At 43.6% G+C, this 19,296-nt stretch overlaps 1 protein-coding gene across 1 annotated transcript in view; it reads left to right on the top strand.

Annotated features, from left to right (window-relative positions):
- The window catches only part of SERPINE2 (serpin family E member 2), a 220,255-nt gene that overhangs the window by 80,558 nt on the left and 120,401 nt on the right, over positions 1-19,296 (top strand). Inside the window, exon 3 of the mRNA XM_069213484.1 lies at positions 1,673-1,900. Within this exon, the coding sequence (XP_069069585.1) occupies positions 1,673-1,900 (228 nt within the window). The remainder of the gene's footprint in view (positions 1-1,672; positions 1,901-19,296) is intronic.

Here is a 19,296-nt window from a genome sequence, read left to right as displayed (position 1 = left end):
TGAAATCATACATTTTCCGTACATTTTTGTGATGAAAACTTCCAGAATTCACAGGATTCCACAAAATTCCTACCACCCAGCATTGCTCCACTTGTGCCAATAACAACGCTGTGCCACTTGTGTAGTTGGGCCAGGTGCCCACGGCAGGAGTAGATCAAACCGAGGTCAGTGGGAGTCCTCAATCGAGGGCTAACATTGACCTTTGTTTGATGCATTCCTGTTGTGAGCACTAGGCCCAGCCACAGAAGTGGTACAGCATTTTTATTGGCACAAGTGGGGCAGTGCTGTGTGGTAGGAATATTGTGGATTCCCCTGGATTTCGAAGATGAGGGGTGCCAAGGGTTTCCACGTAGGACAAAAATGGAACTACGTTGTCCTTTGAAAAAGGAATGTACGGATGTTTTTCTGACATGAAGGGTTTTCACCAAGTTATACATTAACTAAACCAACTCATGGAGAATGATGCTCTAGAACCGTTTGACATCGAGCAGGTTTCGGTTACAAAAAAAACAAAGCGCTTGGTGGAAAGCAAGCTCCATCTAATCTTCATGGCGTTAAAGTTGATTAATAAGAGGTACAGAAGGCCATCGTCTAAAACATTTAAATGAACAATAATCAGATTGGTAAACGTTACTGCAGTACAATAAACTCTGGATGCAAGCAGCAATTTAGGATTAGGAATAAGAGGTAAGAATTGCTTTCAATATCTACTCACAAATAACCTTGTCACTTCAGTTCCCCCAGCCATTGCCCGGGGTGTTTGTCTTAAAGGCTATTCACGATTCTTCAGCGTGGATACAACTAAGAGATTTTTTTTTTTTCTATAACGAAGTGGCTTTTGAGAATGCAAAAAAGCTACTTGACAAACGTCCGTCCTGCATACTGCTCGTCAGAATCCAACCGAATACAATTTTTCATTTGCAAGGTGTCTTCATGAATGTGGAACATCCGCCAGTATGGCAACATTTCTGCATTCACATGTTTGGTGTTAGGAGCAGAATTGTGGTTTGGTGTGTGTGTGTGTGTGTGTGTGTGTGTGTGTGTTGTGTTTTTTTTTTTTTTTTTTTTTTGGGGGGGGGGGGGGGCATAAAGACAAAGTAGATAAACACCCACAAACTTGTGTAAGTTGATAGTATGTCTCATATTTGTCCCACTTTGAAAACACTTGTAAATACCGGTGTAAATGCATTTTATGCAAATTATAGCCATCAACTCCTCATTTCGGTCCTCCTCGTCACAGTGCTAACTAATTGAGGCTTCCTGTCTCATTTAACGGGGACTGGAATGAGGAGGAATTGGAATCAGGATAATGAAGATTACCATTAAGTAACTGGTTCATTAGAGTACGTCAGAGAATTTATTGCTCTCAAATTTACGGAAGTACTGTTTCTAAAGTCTGAAATTTACTCCACACTTAGGAGTAACTCTACAAAGGTAGGTGTCCAAGATTGTTAGCCAGGGTTTTGTGAACTGGGTCCTGTTTCTTATGCTTGAAAATATGAGTGACGTTTTATAACTTTTATACATAATATTTTATGTTCTTGTTACATTTAACCTCCGATTCTTTTCTTAAAATGTGCATTCTTCTGTATGAAACATGTAGCTCAAATAAAGCTTATTCTTGTGAGCATATGACTACATCAGTTTGTATTTCTTGTTTCCTTGCATAAAGGAGTTGGTAAAATCCTTAAGAAGATCAACAAAGTTCTTGTTTCAAAAAAGAATAAAGACATTGTTTTAAATGCCAATGGAGTGTTCTCAAAGAGTGGATTTAAAATGGAAGCTTCCTTTATGGCACGAAACAAAGAGGTGTTTCAGAGTGAAGTCAGAAGTGTGGATTTTGAGGACCGCAACGCAGCAGCATCCATAATAAACCAGTGGGTAAAAAACGAAACCAGGGGTAAGTGTTCTTTGCACATTAAACATGTGCAACTCATTTAAATTTTGAAGCAATACTCAACAAACTGAACACTGTTGCAGACGTTTGCAGAGCAAGTGCATTCTGTAGCTTTTGTTAGCTAAGTGTAATGAATGTTAAGAATATTGCCACAAAATTGCCTATCTTAGTGGAAATTTCGAAATGAATAGTAATGGTTTTTTGCTTGGAAAGAAAGTAGAAAGGTCAGCCTCTGAGGTCATTCTTGATTTAGGGCCTCATTACGAGGAGGGCAGTTTTGAGACTGCCCACCGCCAGATTAGTCAGACCGCCAAACTACTGCTGTCTCCACCAGGAACAATATTTCCAACAGACTGACAGCGGTCGATCTCAGTCAGCCAGAGCAGCACTAAACTCATCAACTCCCTACTGATTATGACCTGGTTCTCCGCCAGCCTTTTCATGGTGGTTTCACTGCTATGAAAAGGCTGGCGGGGAACAGGTGCAGGGGGCCACGGAGGGAGCCCTGCACTGCTGATGCACTTGGCATTAGCAGTGCAGGGGTCCCCCTGCTCAACACCCTCACAGTGTTGACTGTCTGCTGGTGCACCCTGTGGGCGGCAACATTGCGCTGGCTATATTACGGGCCGGCGACAATGCTGCCACTTTCCCGCTGGGCTGATGGGCGGGAAAGTCGTAATGGGCCTGGCGAGGAGGTAGCCATTATGGCAGCAACCGCCCTGTCTGAAGTTTGGCAGACAGGTCATCTTGTACGCCAAACTCCTACTCGGGCCGTTTATTTTGGAATTAACTGACATGTTGCATTAATTAGTGTACCATTTCGCATGTTCACTCGGGAGTAAAGCAAAAAGGCAGGATACCCAAAGTATTTATTTTTCAATGGCAAGTGTAAATTAAAGCTGCAAAATGTCTTCCAAAATCCGGTGTGGCATAATTTTCCAACCTTAAACTCCACATTTCTGTGTGGAAAATCCACAGTAACATCTGCTTTTTGGAGGTCATACATTTAGAGTGAGAGAGTGACCATGAAGGTTCACAGGATGGTGCAGGGGAATAACTGCAGTTATTCCTTAGTGGGTGATGTCAAAGCATCCCAGTGGTCTACTCATTTATTTACACCTGTAACTTACGTATAGATAAAGACTTTTGTCCTCATACCAACATCGTTTTATGACCCTTATCATAGATGGGTACAGACTGGGATAGTGCACCCTACTATCATGAATGTGCTGCCCTCAGGGCAGCTGCAATCGTGTGCCCTGTGGGGAAACATTCACTGAAGGACGCAGCAGCTGCTTCAAAGCCGCTCTGGTCTGATGCAGGTGACAGCCACCAACGCTATAAAGAGGAAACAGAGATGCCTCTGCTGGCTGGTGCGGCCAGTGACTGCACCCACATACAGAGTTATTGTCTGAGGAGTCGAAGGGCCTATTTGGCTCAGAACCCGTGTCTGAAATTGGACATGGACGTGGAGGCAATGTGAGTCCCTTAGTTGCATGAGGCCTTTCACCTGTGCAGATTAGGGAACACCCGCTTAAGATAGCACTGCCATTACATGTTCACGTGTTCACTTGCGCTATTAGAATTACAGAAGGTGGCACGCCCCCAACCCTCCCACCCCCAAGCACAGAATAATACAGACCCAAATAGAAAGTGGGAAATGTGTAAATGTATATGTCTGAAGTACTTCCATCACAGGCTTCCCACTGTTCAGACAAGCAAATGGAGTAAGAATAGGGCAGTAGACTTTCATAGATTTCCAGACACATACATTCTCTGAATAAGGTGGTAGATCCACATTTTGTGTCAAAGATTTAACATTTCTGAATAATATTCGTCCAAACATGGTGACAAGTTCCTGAAGTGAGGGTCGTGTGAGACGAATGATCAGACCAAAGTCCCTTAGCCAGGCTTCGAGGACAACAAAGGCCGCAAACAGCTTCTCTGTGCCTACGGTTTGGTCTGCCTGTACCAACACACGGGTGGTGGCAAATTCTCTTGGCATTAATAGAAGAATTAGTGGTTAGCTTTGAAAAGATTTTATGAAGTTACTCATTTCAACAATTAGTTTATTCTGTGATTAAAGGACTGTAATGTTTAAGCAATTTGGACCGACTTCTTGATGATGTACACATACATTTGGTAGCGCATTTAGACGAAAACACTTTAATATTGTAAATCTTTAGGTTGTCTGGTATGACTTCAAGATAAAGAACTTGAAATAGTGGTGTTTAGTCCCGCTGCTGTTCTGTTTAGCAAGCTGGAGCAGGGTTGACCTGATTTGTTGAAATTTTTCCTGATCGAGTTGTCTGGCAGCATCTAATAGATTGTTCATCTGCACCTTTGGAATTTGAGTCTTGCGTTCCTTAGCTTTTTTATTATTACCTTGAATGACCTTGAAAAAGAACGTACAGTGCAGTTCTTTGAAATGGATAAAAATTATAATTTACAAGAAAATGAAATGTGAATACTCTGCTCCTTTTTTGTGTTTTGCTAAAATGAAACCGAGCAATTAGATACATGCCTCAGAATATAGTATGGAGTTTTGAAGAGTTGATTTTCCCTCATAATTTCCTGCTAGCTAGGAAAAAACCCTTATTCGATCTGGTTTTTAGGGGAAAATGCCAAGGGGGTAAATATGTATTTCCCAGTGTTTTATTTAATCTAGCTTTTTTAAATTCAGCTGTTCGTGTTTAATTCTTGTTGGCGGATTGTTTTATGGCTTTAGAATGCAACGTTTTAATATTCTTTGTGTGTCAAAAAGGTATAAAAACAAACTCACTCGAAAAAAAGGATTTAATGGGATAAGTAGGTTTTGTGATCCATAGCAATTAAGATACAATTCAGTAGAGGAATGGTAATTGCAATTTAACTATTAGTTGTATTCCATATTGCATTTTGGCCTAACTCGGTCCAGAATTACACTGCATCATGGGTGGTAGAGAAGGAACTAATAGAATATAAATGTGGTAAGGAGGATCATTATGTAATGCATTGGAAAAAATCCATAACTGGATGGCAACCGGCTCTCGTTTCTAAGTGCACTTTAATCCCATCATCTATTATGTATCACCAATGGGAGATGATGTGGCCTAATGGCATACGCTGCTAACTTTGGACTAGGATAACAGGTTTGAGTCCTGGTGTCTGCCTCATCATGTGATCCTGGGCAATTACCCCATGCTTAAAAAAAAAAAAAAAAAAATTCAACAAAATATCTGACCTTGTGTAGTGTAATCCCTCAAAAGGCTTTAGGCCATGTTTGTGCTAACTAAAACTGCAAACAAATTATATATAGTCAGAGGAGCTCATGGCAACTCTAAATGCTGAGAAATATTTAAAACCCCTAATTGATCCACTGAAACCCAGCAAATTTTCAAGCTACCATCACATGGACCAGATCCCCATATCACTAATTCATTGAAAGGGATCAGCATTTTTCTGTACTTGTATGATCTTAACTCATTAAGTAGAAGAACTGTTTGGAAATTGGAGGGACTGGAAAAGTAACTCTGACAATCCCTCTCCAACTAGCCAAGAATACAGTATTGCTCTGATTCGCCATCCACAGTTCCTTAAAGAAGTACTACAGGCTCAACTATATAAGATAGCACATTCTTCGTTTTCAAGATATTTCCTCCCTGAGCATGGTGTGAAAACACCCCCTGTTCTGTGGATCGTGGTGTCTCCCGGCCAGCATGCCCCTGCCGCCAGAGCTGATGTGCTGAAAATCCCTAGGGGAACTAAACCAGGCACGTTTATCTAGCTAAGTCAGGTAGGGTTCCTCAAGTGAAAAGTGAGGCATGCCGGGGTCACCTCGTTGCCCTCTACAAACGTTGCATACTCAGTTCATAAAACTCTTGTAATGTTTGAGCATAAGTAATGTACTGATCTTTTCAAACTTGAGGATTGTTTTTTTTATATTGCACAAATATCATGGCAAAATTACTTTGTGAACAAGAAAGATAAAAGAAAAAGATAGATTTGAAAAATCCATAAATATATCCACAAATACAGTGTGTTCTGGAAACCATGTAATAAATGATAAACGTACATAAACTGTACCATCAGCAGTTTATAAAATTCAGTATACAACCGGAGTTCATTTAACCATTGATGAGATTGCTTCTAGTTATGAATAATATTGAGAAAAGATCTGAAATTTTGATTTGCTTGACATATGTAGCAGAGTCATAAGTCGCAGTGGTTCATAAGCTGTTCAGCACAGTGGTCAAATTCTCAGGCTAGAGATACCACCTCAATAGTCTTCTGAGTGTCACACAATAATTGTGTTGTTAAATTGCAGTAATGCGTAGCCAACAGTGTTGCGTCTTCATCAGGCAGATTCCAAGGAATGGCTCTCCCTGCGATGACCAGATTGAAGAAAACATCTCTGTGCTTGCAGGGACGAAGAACACGCATCTATTTCCTAATGCAAAAAGCTTCACTGCTCATCTTTTCATGACTGCTGACTCCTACTTACACCTCCGTGTGAAAGTATTTGACATTTTTTGTACTCCACTTTTTTTTTCAGTCCCCTATTAGGGCTTCATATTCTGAGAACACACTTTAACAAATTAAATACTAAATTGTCTGTAAAATAAAGTACCCTTCTTGAGTTAACATTATTCTTTCCCTTCATTTTCCAGATGAATCGAGGTGTCTATATTTACCATTGCCCCCACCCCCTTATTCATAGCTTTCCTCCTCATTTAGAGTTTGAGAAGTTAGCCGATATTGTAGCCTTTTGTGTCTTGTGTTGTAACATTTTTGTGTTGCAGAAATAGCCCACCTAAGTCACCTACTTATACCGGGTAAACAGTCCTATTTAGTGCAATGGGTGGAAAACACAATCTTGGCAGTACAACACTCCAATTAGTAAAGCAGTCCCCTACCAACCACTGACTGTAGTGGCATGGAACACAAGGTCTGTCGGACAACACATGTAGCAATCCTAGCAAAAACATTTGAGCTCCATTTGGGTTTTCCAGACATTAAATAAAATGTACACAGGAGAAGGTACATTTACAAGACGACGCAGCCCAGGTTCTGGCTGATGTCATTTTAATTAAGAAGTGAGATTAAATGAGTCCCATAGTACTGACCAATAGTATAGTTTCTAATAATGTGTTATAGCCTTTAGTCAATTTTTCGTGAAATCAAGATATGATCTGTTTAGCCCAAGGTCACAGGTAAATTCACTAAGACACCAGTTAAGCGTTGGCCTCTGCCTCCTACTGCACAACTTGAAGTGCGCTTATGTGCTGAATCCTGTTATTCATGTTCTTAATCAAAATATTTCTTAAGTATGATACTGCATATATTATTCTTCAATCATTCTATTTATTCACTTTATGAAGCCATTGAGAAAATCACAATTGCCTCAATGCGTTCAGTTTGAACCCTTTGTCAGGGACCTATGTTCAGCGTAGCATGGTTTGGAAAATGGATAAATAAAAGCACGAATTGAAAAACATTACAAATACTGTCTTCTAAGGTTTGTGAACATGAAGCCAGATGTGGCAAGTTCTGCAGTGTTCCAAAATAATCGTTTGCTGAGGCTTTAAGTAATGGGATGTGGCAAGATAAAAACAGAGTAAAGTTGGGAGCTGACACACCAGTGAGCGTGTTAGGTCTGCAAATACTGTGAAAAAATAATTGGATCATGGATGCACCACAGTATTTTTGAAACAACGTTCAAGTGCATGTGTGCCTTGAAGTGGCAGTGTTTGGGAGCCAGCAAGGTACACCAAAGTATGATTGTTCAAGTTGTGCTGGAGGGATGGGCCCAAGCAGCTTCTTGCATGCTGAGGCAGCTGAGGGGTGGAGTCTCTTATGGAATGGTGGATATTGAGGAATGGTCTTTTTATAAGAGACCAGAAATGGTTGATGTCGGGCAAGAAAGGCTAGGCCATCAATCTGGGAGAACATGACATTACAGGTTGGACTATAGAGGCATGGAAAAGTCAAATAACTGTTCCTCCAGCATAGCCACTTGATTGACAGGCTTAAGGCCCATCATGAATCTATGTTCAACATGCTGTCCTTGAGGCACGTCCAGCTGTCCTTGAACTCAGAAACTTGCATGGTGTCTCGGGACCTCCGCAATGCTAGTTCCATTTTGGAATTCTCCCTGCCCAGAGGTGCTACTTACGGTTCATAGCGAGGTATCCCAACACATTCAGTTTGCGACTCTTTCTTTTGGACTGAAAGCGGTGCTAAGTGTCTTTACTAAGGCATGGGTGATCATGGCATGATCACTGCGGGGGCAGGAGTCTCCACATTCCCTTATTAGGATGACTGACTGGTGAAGGCGAATCCCTAACACTGGTCTAGTATCATCTTCTGGGACAGTGGCTCTTCTCCAGTCCTGAGCTTTAACACCAATGTCCAAAACTCTTACCCCACTCTGACATGAAGACTTACTTTTATTGCGGGCTGCTTTATACTTCCCTTATGAAGGCCATAATCCTCCTTCAAGCACTGTAGTTATTCGCATGTTGTTTCTAGTGTCTGAATCAAATGGCTATCCTGCAGGCTTTGCACTTGCTAGGCCTCATTGCCACCTTCATCCTATTGATGTCTTAAGCCAGGTGGCTCCTGCGAGCTGTTCAGTGTTGAAGTCAGTAGCTGCAGCTCCAAAGAAGCCTCTTGGCTTATTTACAGATTTAAGATTGGTGAATCTGAATCTATACTGGTGGATTAACCACTCCGACCTTCAATTGGGTCACCATTCAGCCCCGGTTAGGATCATGCTACTTTGGTCATGGACGCCTCCTTGTTGGCCTCTGGCGTTCATCTGAGCGAGATGATGGAGCCCTAGCCTTTGGTGCCTGTCAGAACAGCACATGCGTGCTTGAGCTACAGGTGGTCTGCCTTGCCTTAAAGACTTTTCTCCCTTCCATCTCACTGGTCAACAACTAGGTTCTGTTGGACAACACCACTACCATTCATTAAATTAACAAACAGGCTTGTGGGTCCTATTTTGGGAGGCGATTCGATGCTTTGATAAGAGAATCTTCCCAGTAAGTCTGTCTTGCAGGTTCCCCTAATTTGAATGGATGCCTTGAGTCTTCTCTTGCTGAAGGACTATGAGCTGGGTTTTACACCCCTAGGTGACAGAGGTAATCTATTCCACATTAGAGTTTCCTGTTGTGGATCTCTTTGCCAAGTCCTCAACCCCCACCAATTCCACTTTTGCACAAAGTACCTTGGAAATAGCCGAGGATCGGATGCAGCTGATTCTGATTGCTTCTAATTTGTCAAGGAGGATCCAGTATGAGATATGTTGGCTCTCCGCATTCGGTCACTTAAGTCTATAGAAAGGGGAACTGCTCTTGCAGGACTATGGTCAGGCCCTGACCTCAGTCCCTCCCTTTCTTGACGAAATCACTACTTGAACTGATGCACAGCTTCCCAGTTTGATTTGGGTCTTATTTAGATCTCGGCAGATGGAATACTCTGTCACAAACGTGACGGATATCCCTTCCGCTGGTTTATAATCTCCATAGGCTATAATGGAATTGAATTATGGTGGACTGGGTAGCCATCATGTTTATGATGCAGTAGTTCCCTCCGCCAAGATCTACATCAGGCCCTTATTCTAAAAACATTTCTGTTATTGGTGATTACTTTGGCTATCTTGGTTGGTGAACTTCAGGCCCTTTCAGTTTGTATACCCTTAAGTTTTCTGAGAGCATAAGTTAGTTATTCACATCTGCCCGCCTTTGACATCGTATGTGGTTTCTGCAATTTACATTTGCCCGTCTTTTACTCTCCCAAATGTCTTTTTTTTCTGCATCCAGTGAAAGAGAAAACCACTGCATAGGCTGGATTCATGGTGTGCAGTGTCTTAGAATAAAATCACAACAGCTTCTTGCTCCTTGGGATGCAGGCACACACAAACACATACTCACCATATATGCCCCTTTAGGAGCATTGATGGTGTGTTTTTTCTTAGTCTCAGAAAATTACAAACACTGCCCACTCCTCATGGCGATACAGTAACACTCATCTGTGCCCCAGCAAGGAACCTGTACTCCGTTTAGATTATTTAGCCTCAGAAAAAAATCTGAACCATGTCTGCCTTTTTGCTGGGACACAACACAGACCACCAACCCTCATCCATGGAAGGGTGTTTGGATTTTTTTCTTGGCCTCAGAAAAATTCAAGCCAGGCCTGTCTCAATGCAGGTGAGGAAACACCTGTAAGGAGAGCAAGGAGCTTGGACACTAGCTTTCTACAAGGACAATTTAAACTGCTTGTCCAGGCCTCTGGTTGACCAGTATCCAGGAAAACATAGCCCCAGCCAGAGATTTCTCAACACTAGGCACCTTGAGGAGTCCTGGGTGGTGTGGCCAGTGTGGATGCTAGCACTTTTTCTTACCCAAAACATTAGTCTAACATTAGTTAAAAAGAAAATTCTCTCACTTTTCTTTGATGGAAATTTCCAGAATACATAGGATTTAGACCTGACATCTTTTGGTGTGGTTTCCTGTGACTTTTTGCTTTCTGACCTTATGTTTTGACTGTGCGCTGAACTCCGCATTTGCTGCTATCCAGTGCTAAAGTGCATTTGCTGACTCTACAACACAGTAACATTAGCTTATTAGTAAATCAAATATGCCAATTATGGATAAGTCCCTAGTAATGTGCACTGTATGCCCAGTGCCTGTAAATCAAATGCTACTAGTGGACCTGCAGCACTGGTTGTGCCACCCACTATGGTAGCCTTTCAAACAAGTCTCAGGCCTCTTATTGTAGAGCATGTGTGTGCATTTTAAACTTCCATTTTGACCTGGCAGGCCCAAACCTTCCTTTTTTTTTTATTGCATGTAAGTCACCCCTAAGATAGGCCCTGGTTGGCCCTAAGGGCAGGGAGCAGTGTATTTAAAAAGCTGCATTTGTACCTTTTTTTAAGTTTAACATGTCCTAGTAGTGTACAAAAACGGAAATTTGTTTTTCACTATTGCAAGGACTATATCTCCCATAGACAGGCATTGGGGAAACCTTGGAACATCTTCTAAGTGTAATTTCCAATTGGGAAAAGATAGAAATATTGAGTTTGGTGTCTGCACTCACGTTTAAAACTACATTTTTTGGTAAAGTTGTTTTTTAAATTGCAGCTCTGAAAATGCCACTGTTACAAAGATGGCATTTTCTTACTTTAACCATTCTATGCCTTAGACCGTCTCTGAATACACGTCTAAGTTTAGGCAACCACAACATTTGTGCATTCTCTCCAGACACCCACAAACAGGAAAGACTGGGTACGACAGGAGATACATCTGTGTTCATCTGCATACTGATAGTTGTCTTGGGCAGAGAGAGGGAGAGGCAGTTCACGCTTACGTCTGAATAAGCTGTGTCATGCCCTCACCAAAAGAGCTGATTTCCCCCAACTGGTAGTCTGGAGACCAGCTTGGGTTGAAAGGGATCCTTTTGCACTGCAGAGAATTCCTTTTTAAGTTACAAATACTTTAGTTTAGCCTGACTGCTCTGTGCCAAGCTACCAGAGGATAAGCACAGATAAACCTTTGGTGTTTATCTTACTTGCCTTAATGAGGAGTGCAAACCTCTGTCAATGAGGGACCTAATTTCTAACCATAGGAAACAGAAAAACTTTCCAGCACTCAGTGTTCGCACACTCTGTCAATGATTTCAGGACCTTTAAATGTGTGGGTGGGCCTATTCTAACTCGTACTACAGATTGTGTCACCCAACGCTTGGGCACCAGCACAATCACTAGGCCTCGCCCTTGGATGCATGCTGTCAGCTTTTTCCATAGACAGCCCAGCTTCCTAGATTGGTATACCTTTTGATGGAGCAAGGCAATTTGTTGAAGCTGATTTGGCCCTGGAATAGTTTTAAGGACATTAGAGATATGGGCATGGACTTTGTCCCACTTTCTCCTGCCCTTTTGTCATGCAAATGAAAAGGGTGGTGGTAGTGTGTTGTAGCTGGGAGCAAATGTTTCCTTCTCCCTCGCCACAAGTTATTTTTCTATCATGACCCAAAACTGGGGGGTCACAGACCCAGGTGAGAAATGTATACCAACTGCTCCAGGCAATAGGCCATACAGTAATGTTCCACAGACTGGAGGCTCAGGCCACTTGCGGACCTATGAACGATGAGCTTCTGAATGGCCAAATGGGCCCCCAAAGAAAGGCTTTGATTGCCCTATCACCTGACTGAGCACCAAGAGGTGCATCCGCTGGAGAAGCATCCCTAGCACATAGGTGAATCGCGGAACAGTACCGTTTTCCCTGCGTGTGTGAGATCCCACTGCAAAAGATTTATGTGGGACCACTAGGCAAAAGCCAAACACAAGCGATGTAGGAGCGGGTTGAGATTATCCATCACTATGTTCTCTGTTAACAAATATGCCTAAATACTCATGCCAAGTATTACACTGGAATGGCTACCCAGCGATGGCAGTGCATGTGGTCATCCTAGATAATGGGAGGGCCTCACTCTTTTTCTCCAGTTGCACTTTGTCCAGATATGGCTGCAAAGGTGAGTGGAGTATGGAGTATGGAGTATGGAGTATCAGACAGGGTAAGGAAGATGTCATACGCATACAGGTACAGCGTCAAGGGTCCCCCGGGTGTAGGTAGTCCCACAGTCTGATCCTACTGGCGCAACACTGCCACCAAGGGCTCCATGTTGAGGAGAAATAGCAAGGGGGGGAGGGCGAGCATTCCTGCTGTGTGCCTCTGTGAGCTGGGAATGTGTCAGAGGGAAAGTCTCCACAGTTACCTGCACCGAGGGAGAGCTGTAGAGCCAGCACACATTAGAGATAAAATCCTTGACCAGGCCAAACATCCAGAGTGCTGCAACCAGGTAGTCCCACTATAGCCTGTCAAAGGCTTTCTTGGGCTCCAACTGCAGTGCCAGGGTCTCCTCCAGTAGGGCCACCACCTTCCATACTGCATGCACCAGTGTTCGCTGGTGGTTATGCAACAAGCGGCCCAGAGCACCTCTCGTGTATGGTGGGGGATAAGGGACAGGAGGGCTGGTTGCACGAATCCTAGCCCTTATCTTAACATCCCCATTGAGCAAGGTAATGGGATGTTAACTGCTACAGAGGAGAGTCCTTCGCTGGCTTGGGGAGAACTGATATCGGGGTCCTGGGAGCCCGACGGGTCTGCTGCAGGAAAGTCTTTGTAGAGCAGATCCACCACCATGGTATTCCTGTAGAACTAGTCTGTAAAGTTGGCTTCACCTGGGGCCATGTGATAGGGCAAGTTCGAAAAGGCCTTCGCGATCTCCTCCTTGGTGATCTCGCCCCACCGCAGGTCCATGCCCTTCGTCTGTGAGACCAGGCAAATGGCCTGTGCCGCCTCTGGGACTGCCTCAGAGAATAAACAACCCTGTAATACAATGTAAAGGCATCTGCCATCTTCTGCAGTTTGGTGACCAGGGCTCCCAAGACAGTGATAATGGTGGATATGGCCATCCCCGCCTCTGTGTGCCTCATTTGTGCCAGCAATAACCTGCCCGCCTTCTCCCAATGTTCTCAATGCCTGTATCTCAGTATCCAGAGCTCATATTCTGCTTTGGAGGTGATGAGGGAATTGAGGTCCCTACAGTCCTTCTCAAGGCTTTGCCTGGCAGCATCAGAGGGGAGGGCTGTGTAAGTGTGCATGAGGCGGACAATGTCCCTTTCCAATGTAGCCTGCCGTTCGTCGCTGCCTACTGGACAGGGTTGCATCCTTGATTAGTTGGCCCCTAATAATCGCCTTGGTGCCGCCCACAGTCAGGACTATCCACCAAGGCCTGGTTGTGCTACCAGTAGGTATGGGTGTGAGATTTGAGGAGGTGCTTACCCAGGCAGGTGGTTGTAGCAGGAGATGTTGAGGGTCTGGGGCTTACGATTAGCCGCAACAGACTTGGATCAGCCTGTCCGCCTGACCGGAGAGTCGTCTGAGTGCGCCCACCAGAATGGAATCCTCAACCATAATTGATAGCAGGGGGTGGGTCACCAGGGGAAAAAGTCCAGCTGCAATTGCGTGCCATGGACTTGAGTACAGGTAGGTATACTTTTGTCCATCGGTGGAAAAGGCACCACATGACATAGAGGCGATGGTCTTCCTGAATGTCACGTAGGGGAGCCCAGTCCCCATTGTCGATAGGGCCTTGAGCCTATGCATATCACCCTCCTGCCGACTTTCAGGTTGTCAAACGCATATCAGCCCTCTGGTTCAATCCACGTCTTAAGCACCATGTGACGCAGGGACCTGCGGATCAAAATGGCCACCCTGCGTTTGAGATTCCGGGGGGGGGGGGGTGAAGGGAGGGGGGGGTGTCTGCTACCCACGGGGGACAACAATTATGGTTCTTCCTGCCCATCCAATCCTGCCGGAGCTTCTTCAGCCCCCATAAGGGGTTCATCTAGAGCAGGGCTAGGTATGTGTGTTTGAAGTTGAGGTACACCAGAACTTTCTTATGCTTCACATAATGTGTGAGCCAATTAATGTTCCAGGAGATTAAGTTAAGGGTGTAGCACAAGGACGTCATGCTTCACACCCTGCTGTGTGATGACGTGGCTCCCCCCTGTAAGATGGCCGCCCGCCCATTCAAAGAACCCACTGGCAATGCCCCCAGCTCTGTAGTAATGTTCAGGGGTTCCAACTGCTGGGCAAGTAGTGGGGAAGGCACGCTGTCTCAATTCACCACACTGCACAGCCACATCATGGCCCTTATGCCAGTCAGGGCCCCCCATCGCCAAAACGTCTGGCGGGCCTCAGTTGTCCTTCGGCATCGCCCACGGGCCCAGATGGAGCAGGCGGGCTGGGTCCTATAAAAGCTGTGTGGCTCACATCCTTGGTGTAAGGTGGCCGCCCGATACAGGAACACATTGCAGGTAATATGAACGGGATGCTATAGCCTGGTGTAGCCCCTTCCTCGCAGGGATCGCTGCAGAGCTCAGAAGCACTATTGATGGTAGCAAGCATGCAGGATAACTTTGCTGCTCCTCTGCATAGTTTCTATTGCACGCTGTGTAGACCGGGGCCACAGCCCCTAGGCTGCAAAACTGCTGCATCTGTCCCCGGGCACAGGGACTCTGGCAGCAGGCAGGACTACTCCCAGGGCATCTCCAGCTAGTCACACAAGCACAGATGAAAGAAGCAGCCAGTGACTATCGGATGACTTTACTGCTCTCCTTGGGCCTCTAGCTCAGCAGAGCTCTGATATTAGGTGGCCATCTGCAGCGGCAGCCAAGCTGTTCCTCATGTACAGTTTCTCAAGAAGGATCGAGGGCTGAAGCAGTTACGACGCCTAAGGCTTCTGCACATCTTCCCTAGGATGGACAACTTCAGAACGTTGATGTTGGTCCAGGTCCTGTAAGCCTTGAATCCTAAAGACTGTATGTGTCCTTGGACCTTGCATTCCTGTGCCAACCGTGTAGATCCACAGGCACAGCAAGTGGTTTGTAGTGGGGTCAGAATATTTGCAATTCACAAAGTTGATGGTGCTTGCGGCCCATCTTTGCATGCTTGTAATGTATATATTCTGGTATCTTGATGAATTTCTGCTGAAGGAATGCTCTTCTCAGCTAGTTGCAGACCACCTATGAACAACAGTTTAATTGTTGTCCATTGTGAGGTCTACGGTCAAAAATCCAAAACCTTTCTAGGGTTTTATGTATGTATGCATGTAGTGGCTATTTCTATAGCCAACCTAACCAAAAGGCGGTGGAGTACTTAATGTAATAACATCAGGACCACATCAGATTCTGGGAACATAAATGGAAAAGGCCTGCTCTCTTGCTTTTCTTTTTTAACACTTCTTAGTCTGTAATCTAATGGTGCCCAGGCTGTGACTGTGCTAAGCTCCACCAGAGATAGTGAGCTTGTCTACAAGATAAGGAGAGGTGCTAGCTGTGATTGCTTTCTCAATGGTGTGGCTGGCTTTTAAGAAGGTGCATGCTGGGAAGGAGAACCAAAGGAGGATGGGGGCAGGCAATGCAATCGTATTTCCTCATACCAGTGTGGAATCTGTAGTCCATGGAATATGTCAGTATCTCCACCCGGGTGCAGGAGTTTGAGGGCTTGAACAGCAGTTCTGAAGTCACTTTTTGGAAGAAATGGTTTCACAGTCTTTAGAAGAGAATTGGTACCAGGCAGTCTTCCCCTTTTTTTTTGGGGGGGGGCCGATTTTGGTGTCCAGAGTGAATCCAAGTGACTTGGCATTCTGTGAAACTTTGGGTTCGAAGCAGTCATGGTTCATGTATTGAGCCAGGTTTGTACTGTTTTTTGTTTATTGTTGTTGATACATAAGAGAAATTCTGTCTTGCTTGGGTTGAGTTCCAGCTAGGTGGCAGACTTTCAGAACTGGATGATGTGCAAGCAGTGTTTGAGGTGCTGGATGTCTGAAGCAAAGGAGACCTTCAAGTAGTGTTGTCGGCATGTTGATGAATCTTGATGCTGATATCTGAGTAGAGCTGCAAGCAGCTCCATGTATAGTTTAAAGATGACAGGAGACCCTATGGAGCCCTTTTAAGGAAGGCGGGCTCAATAGATAATGGGGATCTTTTATGATCTGGACGTGCCAATGTGCACAAACTGAGCTTGATTATAACGCTTGGAGAAGAAGCGATAAAGGCCATTGCCTGTAAATCCCATTCAAGTCTCCACGGAGTGTATGAGGATGGGATGATCGGCTGTGTTAAAGACATCTGAGTCCAAGTCCTTGTTCATGAGACTCTGATTAACTAGAAAGATGCATGTTTAAAAAAAAAACATGCTTGTTTACAATTGTGCTTTCTTTACAAGTGCAGGTGGGGTTTGGGTGAGATTTTCTAAGTTTTGGGAAAGTTCATGATTGGTATAGATTTCAAGAGAGAATTACTGAAGATTGTGGTCGGAGAAGCAGGCATTTGTAGAGAAAATTAGAAAGGGCTATAAAACTCATGGGCAAAGAACCATAAAATGGTCATTCTGGAGTGGCAGCATGCGTTAGCCTGCTGGCTCCTTTACTTATTTCCCCTTCTCTTCTTTAGGTATTGCATGGAGAAATCCTACTATTGTAAAACGCCATCTTAAAATAAGGGCAAACACCCAAGGCTTTAGCGAGGCCCCAAAAAATAAATTTGCTAGAAGTTCAATGTATGTTAATTCCGTTTATACTAACATACACCTATCTAACTAAGCTCCCTAAATAAAATAAATTACAAGAGAATTTATCTAAATCACTCTTTGCTTTTGTTGAAATTGGGCAAGCAATGTATTTGCCTTACCCAGTACCTAACAACACACATTTGACAACTGCAGAAACGTAAATGCAATGTGCCTTTGCTGTTTTTGTACCTCTGGTGCGTAAAGATCTCTTCCAACATAATTAAATGTAATAGCTGCCATCAGTTTACATAATTGTATTAGTGTCTTAATGTACTGCTTACATTCCTATTTCTATATAAATATGTGAACTGGAGCCAGGGAACCTCATTTTGGTGAAGGCCCCCCTCCAAAAATGAAACTTTATTCTCCATTATGATTAAAGAGCAAATTATTTCTTCACACTTACGTTATAAAACGTGTTCTTACGATTCTGTAGTTCTACATTTTCAGTCTAAATCAAGAAATCTGCCAATAAAAGTCTAAAAGTTCTGAAAGTGGGTTTGACTGAAAGCACCTCTTTATAAAATCTTTCTTAGACATATAAACAGAATGAACAACTAGCACTACTTGTTTAAGAATTCCAGAAGCTGCAGTGTCTCCTTGTGCCCTACAAGGTGAGCCAGGCAGTTTATTTTTTATAGGTAATTGGAAAGAAATCCCTGAACATACCAGCTACCTTGAAAGCTTATTTGTGACTAGAAATTCCCTTTTTGCAGAGGCATAGTGGTGTCACTCAATTTCAGTGAGCATCTGCTTGTTGATCACACAGCATTATGCATGCCAGCTGGTCACAAGTTGCATTATATAATTGTATAACTTTAATTATCACCAATGTAACTTTTATGTGTTTGGTCTCATCAGCCTTTTTTCTAAGATGCCATACTGGCTATAATTGGCAAGTCTGCATTGTGGAGTGAGGCGTCTTGAAAAGACAGGTGTATCTGCATGTCAAACTCACTCCATGAAGTAGTGTAAAATTGAGATGCCTTATAGGAGTCTTTGGGTCAGGTTGAGTGTGCATCTCTTGTTGAAACAGGATTTGGGGTATTAGCTGTGCATGTAGAGTAAACTTGGTTGGGAGCAAGAGTGCTAAACAATGTACACGTCAGATTGTTTACAATGAGTTGGGTACCAAAGGTTCTACTGAGTAGCGCTTCTTCAAGAGATGTGCCGTTCATATATGGACTGAATTGCAGTAGGGTTAGATATTTTCTTATGAAAATGAGGGCATTGTTCAAGATCCTGGGTGCTTAGTGAAGACTTGACTACTGTTATTTTATTTCTTACACTTCTTAGTTTCCTGACTTCTGTTGTGGAACCCTCCTCCTGAAGTGTTGCATTGTTTGCCAGGTATGTTGGGCTATTTATTTTGAGGGATTTAAGTATTCTAAAGGTCCACTACACTGTATTTAGTTGTAAAAATCCAAGTTTATTCTTCATCAAGTTAACTCCAGCTCTCTCATACAGTTATCCTCTCTCCAACTCCCATTTCTTTATAGATATTCATTCCATAGTCCTTGTTCCACATTCTACATTACATTGGAACATTCCATAAACTCCTTACATCTCCCTTCTTTGCATAAAATAAACACATCAAAAACATATAATTGACTAGCAAAAGTACGTGTGAACAAAATACACCATGTAGCATTAAAATGTTATACATCACAAAGTACCCCCACAATGAGGCGATAACATTTCACATTAGAAATAATCTACTTTCAACACATTGTCCATAAATCCTTGTGGACATCTGCACAAGTTTCCCAAACTCCACACAGACCCTTCCATTAAGACAACAACACGTTTAGTCACTTCCTTCACTTTCATTGGTTTGGAGAACTTACTTTCTCCTTTTCTGACTATACCACCCCTCCTGATTGCCAGTCATCCTTCCTGATTTCCGTTGTTTTGGCACCTCTTCTTGCGTCATAAAACCTCTTGGTTCTTAGTTGTCTTTCCGTCACATCCTTTTCCATAGCACACCGATCCATCCACGCACATTCCTTGCTTCTCAATCACCCCAGGACCTCTTTCAAACCTGGTTCTCTCCCTTTCAAGGATCTGAATGGGGACACTCCAGTCACTGAATGGGGTGTTACCCTATATGCCAAAGTCTGCCTCCTCAATTCACTTCTCTGTGACAACCCATTAGTCATGGAGAGCTGGACATTCTCCATGATCAGGTTGTTGACTTAACTAATCCCTTTGCCTGAGGCCTGAACAAAGCAGCTCTCTCATGCTTGACACCCATTCTATCTAAGAATTCCTTCATGC

This window comes from Pleurodeles waltl, chromosome 11 (assembly GCF_031143425.1).
Source record: "Pleurodeles waltl isolate 20211129_DDA chromosome 11, aPleWal1.hap1.20221129, whole genome shotgun sequence".
Taxonomy (NCBI): domain Eukaryota; kingdom Metazoa; phylum Chordata; class Amphibia; order Caudata; family Salamandridae; genus Pleurodeles; species Pleurodeles waltl.
The sequence above is the reverse complement of the archived record's forward strand: the minus strand, read 5'-3'. Positions and strand labels throughout refer to the sequence as shown.